This window comes from Mus caroli, chromosome 13 (genome assembly GCF_900094665.2).
Source record: "Mus caroli chromosome 13, CAROLI_EIJ_v1.1, whole genome shotgun sequence".
Lineage (NCBI taxonomy): Eukaryota > Metazoa > Chordata > Mammalia > Rodentia > Muridae > Mus > Mus caroli.
This window is the reverse complement of record NC_034582.1, coordinates 18,972,039-18,979,962: the sequence shown is the minus strand read 5'-3', so window position 1 is coordinate 18,979,962 and position 7,924 is coordinate 18,972,039. Positions and strand designations below refer to the sequence as shown.

Sequence of the window (7,924 nt, the reverse complement as noted above, 5' to 3'; positions counted from 1 at the left end):
AACCCAGATCTGTCATATAGTTATTGATTCCAAGTGTCCTGCTCCAGTGAATTCACTTGTCTCACTGTCATGTTCATTCTGCCCTGCAAGCTCAGATCAGATAAGTCACCTCTTCATGTCCAGCTATGCTATCTTGTTCTCATGATCTGGATTTGGGGTAAAAACTGAAATAGTGGTTTGTGACAGTAACATTACATAAATTAATATCCCAGTACTAGTGACAAGCTAAAAGTCACATGGTAGGGATGGCAGAGGATGAAAATGGTAAGAATCTGATTCTTCCACCCTAGAAACCTGAACTTAAGAGCATGTGGTGCTAGACTTCTGAAGAAAATGAAATGTATTATTATAATGTTTAATTTAATGTTGTGATACACTAGAACATTATGGCAAATGTCAGTTTTGAGGGGAATGTCTGCAACCCCAGCATTTGGCATCCCAAGGCACCTCAAGGTCAGACTGTGCTACCTACAGGCCACAATGTCTGCCTATGCTACCTAGAAAACATGTCCCCAACCCTAGAATTCATGAAGGTAAAGCTATTTACAATATACATACTTTTAGCTCATAGAGAATAGCTATAGAATGTAATTTCAACACTTCTCAGTGAGCATGCAAGACATGAGGAGGATGAACATCTCTGCTGATCAGAACATAGGGGCTGAAACTAGCATAACCAAATTCTAAAAATACTTTAATATTTAGTAATGTAGAATCATGTGTCACTGTGAAACCTGTGTAGAAAGAAAGAATAAAATCTACCCAATAGAAGAAAAGGAAGCAGGCCATAAGAATGAGAACACTCCATGTAGCTCTGATTTCAGGAGGGGAGTTGTTTGCAGACCTGGAGCTGTGAAGGTAGAGGACATGCTTGTGGTGCTTATACAGATGGAGAGCCATGGACCCACTGCTCCATCCCATTAGACTCTGAAAAATAACATCACGAAGAGTCATGAGAGAGAGAAAAAACCACTTGATGATATGTCTGGATGGTAGCATATAACAGTGGCCAATGAATGTTGCAGCTACAGACCTGTTCCAGCCACTGCCTGCTTTGATGTAGGAGAGCAAGTTGGAGCTTATGAGAACATTAACAATCCAGAAAAGGACAAGAAAGGGAAGAACTTGGCATGATGTCTGTGGCTTGAGCTTTGTCCAAATGGTGGTCCTGGGACTGATGGTGACAGCCTGAACCACACTGAGGAGACAGGTAGTGCAGATGGAAAGGCCCCGTGCCATTCTTGCAAGATAAACCATAGTTTTACAGCCAATATCTCCTAAGAAGTTTCTGAAATAAAACACTGTGACTATATCTGTGACGCCTGTGCTACAAATAATGATCAGATTAGAAAATGCCAAATGGATGAGAATAAGATCTATCGGTCTTTTCTCAGTCCCCAAGGCGGAAGTGTACACATATCTCATGAATACTAAGATATTTCCTACAATTCCAGGTCCAGCTAGAGAAAGGAAGACTATTGCCTGAGTAATTTTATTCATCTTCTGATTTTATGTACAACACTAGGAAAACATCATCTAAGAAATGCACATACACATAATACTTTATCTGGTTATTCTGATGAAAGAATGGTCTCAACTATGGAAACACACGTTTATTTACTTTATGATGCCTGATCATTTTTTCCCTTTTCTTTGTTTGTTTTTTTCAGAGTGTCCTTTTTTTCTCCATTCCAATAGTAATGATGATGGCTACAATCAGGGCATAAACCTGATAGTTTCCAATTTTTCAGGATGATCATTCATTCCTCAAGTCATATGACCACGCTCTTCCCAGACAGAAGCTTAATATATGACATCACTTTGGCACTTTTCAAGCCAATATAGTCCTGAGCACTGGCATGGCAGGCTCCATCCTCTTCTTTTTCTCACCCAGTGTGAACTCAGGCTACTGGACTGTGTTTGTGTTTCATCCTGATTCTCTTCACCGCCCCATGCAACTGTGTGATTGTTGATGTTGAACTAATAAAATGGTGTTGCACTAGTAAACACCTTGCAGCTTCTCAGAAGGTTGTACTTGGTCAAGTGAACCAGGTTCTCAGCTGAGATGATGTGGTGATGATGATCTCCTCTTCCTAAGCCCTTTTACCATAAATTATACACAGGTTAGTGCCTTAGTCAGGGTATGAAAGTCTAGATTAGTGGCATCAAGGTGGTACTAAGTGTGGCAAAAATTCCATCCCCAATATTCATGGGTAGAATTATACTGATGGTTATGTTCTTTTGACATCTCTTAAACTTGTCATCACCCCTTTTTCTGGGAACACTTCCTCCAACAAAACTCTAAGAAAACTCTTCTTATGGAGTTTTAACAAACATATGTCCTCCCGATTGTTTTAAAGTTAGTTCAATCTATTCATGCTTTCTGTCAGAAATGCCTCAGTCTTTTGGTCCTTCCCAATATCTCACACTATGATTGTCATCTTTTATGAATAGTTACGTTTTTCCTTGTTTTTACATTTTATATTGGAGCAAATTGAGCCTTTGAAGCAGAAACTTATTGCATTTGCTTCACCCTTTGCAAAACAAAGCACTTCACATGACAACCTTAATTTCAATTTGTCCTCTACAATTTGGTGTCTTCTCCACATTAAAATTATTTCTGAACTACTTTGAAGCCACTCTTATAAAGTCACATTGGAGCTTACATATTCCATATCCACAGGATTATGGAATATCCAAGACTGATCTTTGCTCAACTACTCTACCTTAAAGCTCCTGCTTAGAACTTTACCTCTTACGCTTATCCTACCCTCAGAAGACTAGGCTGCCCCTATATTTGCTCCCTTACTTCATTGGCCAGTGAGCAAGCTTCAGAGATACTGGTTTGTATGTATTATGTTAGTATTAGCATAGTGCCTGCTCAAAAAGTTTGCATATTGCTCAAGGAAGCTGTTGATTCTAAAATTTCACTTTAATTATAGGGATGAACTAACAAACCCATTTTGAGAAACACTCGAGCTGGGCTCTTTCGTGAATATTGATAAAGATCAATACACTGGAGAAGTCAATTCACTTTGGATGCACTGATGCTAAGTATTTAGCACTTCTTCACTTGCATAATGATGTGAGCTTCCAGGGTTCAAGCAACTTACTAAAGTGTGTAGGTTATTCTTCAAGAAATGTACTCACAATCTTTCATCTTCTCTCAAAATCCTTCTGCTTACAATTTGATATCTTTTCAGATGTTCCTATGTGATCACTGAGATGTCAATAGAAAATATGTAGATGATTTCCCAGTTTGCCATTTATGCTGGAAAAGCTACACAAACACACACACACACCACACACCACACACACACACACACACACACACACACACACACACACACACACACACAGGCAGCCACGTATTTTTTTCAGCGTGATTGGGGAGAGACATTTATATCCATACTTAATAAGTTTTCTCAACCCTAATTTTTCTAGCATGTAAGAAAGAAAACAGAGCAATCTGTGTGAAACTAATCAAGTCAGGATGTTCTTTTAGAAATTGTTCATGGACTGTAGAGTCAGAATGTGACATCCAGATACATGAGAGAGAAAATTAGTAAACTAGAGAAGGATAAATTGTAAAATCGACAAGTTCAAGCTTTGTAACCAGTCTCTTACATGCTGTCTTTCCTAATTGTTATATGCTGGACTTTGAACATCTAACTTGACCCCATTGAGACTTGCTAATGTAGGAAAGGTGATTTGTACCATTCAGATGGATTGTGGGGATTCAGTGGAGCAGAGGCACATAGCGCTTAGAACAGTGTCTGCCCAGTGTTAATCATGCTCTAATAGCCGTTGCTCTAGGATTTTGTGTCATGTCTGCTTCCTGCACAATTCTCTATAATTGCACAGTTTTACATTTGAGTCTGGTGATGGAAACTTCAGGAACAGTAAAACCACAACAAAGAAGGGCAAAGTCCCCCACTGTGAGAAAGCTAAAGGACACCTGATATAAGACACTGTTGAGGAGAACCTCTCCCTCCTGTGAGGACAAACACAAACTGGAGAATCTGCAAAGAAAAAAAAGCTTCCCTACGCTCAAGCTGAAATTTCACACCATGTCTCCTGTACCTGCCTGAGCTGTAATCAGCATCTCTGGCTCAGTGCACCATAGGCAGCTGCATGCAGCTCCCTCATGAACATGGAAATAATTCCGGATGGCAGGTGGGAAATGAGAAACTGCTTTCTCCCTGGATCTTGTTATCTTTCTCTTTCACAGTGACAGAGGAACCCAGACCCTCTCTTCAACCACCTTCCCTAACCATCCCTACCTCACAGCATCTCTGTGAAGGCGAAAAAGGCAACTTCAGTCCACTGTGACATGACGGGACACTCACCTGCAGAGTCTGTGCAGGGCTCAGGGGTGTCCTCAGAGCACAGACAGGCCCTGTTTATTATCATCCTCGAGCTCTGTGCTCACAACAACTTTCACTGCTAATAGGATGTCACTAGAAGGAGTTTGGGTTCTCCTGGGGAAAGTGCTATTTTTGCAATCTTCATTCTAGATGTTAGCTCTCTGCTCTCTCTTGTGCCCTTTCTTCTGCTGAGCCAGAAACTTTCTGGTCCTAATTACAGTCCCTGTGGTAACAAGGAGGGCTGTGAAAATGAACAGTACCTTGAATTTCCTTGTGAATGTGAGTTTTTCCTCTTTTCTCCCACCAAAGCCAGGAACATAGCGGGAAAATTCTGAGAAAGTGAGGGTGTTCCTTTTTAAACATTTCAAAGTTGAGCAGCACCAGAGCTGAAGAGATGGAGCAATGGTTAAATACACGTTGCTCCTGCAGAGGACCCAAGTTCAATTCCAAGCACCTATATGGTGGTTTACAACCATATAGAACTTCAGAGAATTTAAGTCTGCCTCTGACCTCCATGGGCATCAAGTGCACACATGATACACAGACATAGATTCAGGAAAAATATATAGAAGTAAAGTACACACAAAAAGGAACAAATCTAGTAAAATTAAAGTTTATTTATTTATTTTTTAAAAAGCTCACTATGCTTAGAATAAAGGTTGTTCAAGGGCCAGAATCAGTGTCTGGTCCTATGGTATAGTGTCCAGGGCAGAGCACCAGGGAGACTTTTGGAAATTGTGTCTCCTTTTTGCTTTGACCACTGCTTTTATGCAGAGGAGTCAACTGCCCTCCTGGCTGAGCCTTTTTATTTCTCCTTTTACTTGTTGCTTTTCTTCTTCAAAATCTCAATTTTTCTTACTGAATGTCTCACATGGACTGCTGACTTTCTGGTCTCTGTCCTGAATTTACTGAATTTTCTTCCATTCTGTATATCGGATTTTCTTTAAGGTCACTGGTTATTTGAAAAACAATTAAACATTTTTTTTTGTTCGACACTTTAAGCATTTCTTTATTTTCTTGTATAGTATAGTGTGAACATAGGAAAACTCCCAGGGTGGATTCATAAAGGAATTGATGCTCAATTTCTTTGAATCCAAGAAAGGAGTGTTGTCAGGAGCAGACAGGTCTCTGGTCAAATGATCTTTAATAAAGAAATGTTCATAACTGTCGTATTCTGTGTACTTCTGACACCTTTGAAGACTATCTACCCAAAGCATTTCTGAACTGTGAAGCCTTGACTACTCTGGACCATTTCTAATTGAAATATCTCAGAAACACACTTTTAATTAACTCACATCCTGTAATTATCCATCCCTTATATGATATTCATAGCTACCTGTGACTATTTAAAGCCACACAGAATCTAGATCATCTTTCTCTTCCTCCATCTTCCTTCCTTCTCCTCTACCTGTCCCTGTCTCTGAAACTCTTAGCTCCTTCTCCCTTTTCCCTGGCCAATCACAGGCTTCTTGTATTACCATTTAAATTAATTGGGGGAAAATTCTGCTACATTTAACCCTTTCTGTTCAAGTAAAAAAAAACTTTTCTTTCAAATATAAATTGAGCACAACTATTATCATTTGTAATTTATAAAATACGAGATAAGCCCAACATCCAGTCCATTGTTTTGTCAATAAAATAGAACACTCTGTCATCTATCCTAGCTTAAAAGACTTATAATTCTACCCCTGATCTATGTCCTGTCTTTAGATTGTATGTGACCTGAAAACTTTCCTCTCAAACCTATATCATCTTTGTCAATGCTAAACAGCTTGTGTTGGCTATTAAACTACCAGTTTTCAACCCTTTCAGAAATCCAAGAATGACCAACGTTATCTGAAAATATAGGAAGCCTAACATAGCTTCTAGAACTGAGACAAATTGTAGAGACAATTGCCTACCTATTCAGCCACAGTAAGTCAGCAAATTGGAGCATCAATCTTCAGCCTTCTGGCGTTGGATAATCTGACAGACATTTAATTCAGAATTTTGAAAGACTGATTACCCTGAATTGGCAGAGATTATTACTTGACTATTCCACATAGTGTGTCCCTTTTCAGGACAGTATTTTGTATGTAGATGAGTAGGCAATTTCTGCCCAGTTGCCACCTAGCCACAATGTACCACCTCACCTGGAGGTAGAGATGCTCAGCTGCTTCTTTGAATCCACGAATGGGGAGCTGTTAGGAATATATTTGTTTCAACAAGAAGTGAATAAATAACATTAATTATAACATTCTGTGGATTTCTGACATTTCTAAAACCAACTATCTGTGTAAAGTAATCTGGACTGTTGTCCATTAACTACCTTCGGCTATTTCTAATTAAAATATCTGAAAGCACCCAACAATAAACTCAGAGCCATGAATTTGCTATTTGGCCCTTAGCTCACAGGCTTAAACATCTCAGATCAGTCTATAATAACAGTTATAGAAGGATTGGGTCCCAGCCTTGCACTTTAAAATTTTCTATATCAATAGAAGAAGATTATTCCAAGGAAACCTTGATTCTGCATCAAAATAAATTATGTACCAAAGTAAGAAATTATGACTTCAACTTATTAACTATTGTAAAGATTTCTACCAAATGAGATTATGGTGACATGATCAATTCTAGCCATTTACCTCCTGTTCCAATGACCATTTCTAAATTCCCCAGAAAGGCAACCTTAAAATAACCACCTCCAGCCCCAAAGCCCAAGGAACTGGGATGATGACTCTCCATTAATCCTTCAAGCTGAATATGGACCTTGAGATATCTTTGAAGGTGGGGGTGGGGTAGGAAAAATGGGGGAGTTTGTTGGTCTTAAGAAGGCCACACCAACGATTGTTATAGTCTCTCATGTCTGTGTCCTGACTGGATCCAGCTGAAAGTTTAAGACATCAGGAGTCAAGCAGCATGTCTGACAATGAGAATCAACATGGCTGTATATTCTGCAATATACAAATTTCAAAGCAAAAGTTTAGTATCATTAAGATAACTTTTTTGTTTGATTCTTTTGAATCTAGTTCTTCTGGGGGTCTCCCTCCATCAAAACTGATCCATATTACTCTGGCAGGTGTATAGACACTAATCACTTTTTCTAAAAATGCAAAGACAAAACCTTTCGCCCAAATCAACATATCCTTGAGCCAGTAACCATAAAAACCTTTATTTGACCTCTCTCCCAGAGGAATAATATAACCACAAAACTAAAAATCACACCCCTTTTGAAAATTAAAACAATCTAAAACAAGTGAGGTAAACTAAAATACTCTATGTGCCTTTTTCTATTTTGCTATGCAGGATAATAACCCAAAGTTCCCATGGAGCCCACGTTAGAGAAAATGAGTTAGTTATCTTGCTGACCTTATTATACCATCTTTAAAATAATTAATTTACACTTCTATCTATACCTGCTTATAAGCAGGTAGTTAGTCAAACCAGGATTTAAACCCAAAATTCCAGTGGAGTCCACATTAGACAGAATTTGAGTATCCTGTAAGATATATATCTTTATACCATCTTTAAAGAAATTAATTCGCAAGAGACAGCTATATCAGGGTCCTTTCAGCAAA

The 7,924-nt window shown here is 38.8% G+C and overlaps 1 protein-coding gene across 1 annotated transcript; it reads right to left on the bottom strand.

The window, feature by feature from the left end:
- Nucleotides 1–603: 603 nt before the first annotated feature.
- LOC110308567 (putative vomeronasal receptor-like protein 4) lies at nt 604–1,500 on the bottom strand. Its single transcript, XM_021180994.1, has one exon. The coding sequence runs from the start codon at nt 1,498–1,500 to the stop codon at nt 604–606; it is 897 nt and encodes a 298-aa protein (XP_021036653.1).
- Nucleotides 1,501–7,924: the final 6,424 nt, after the last annotated feature.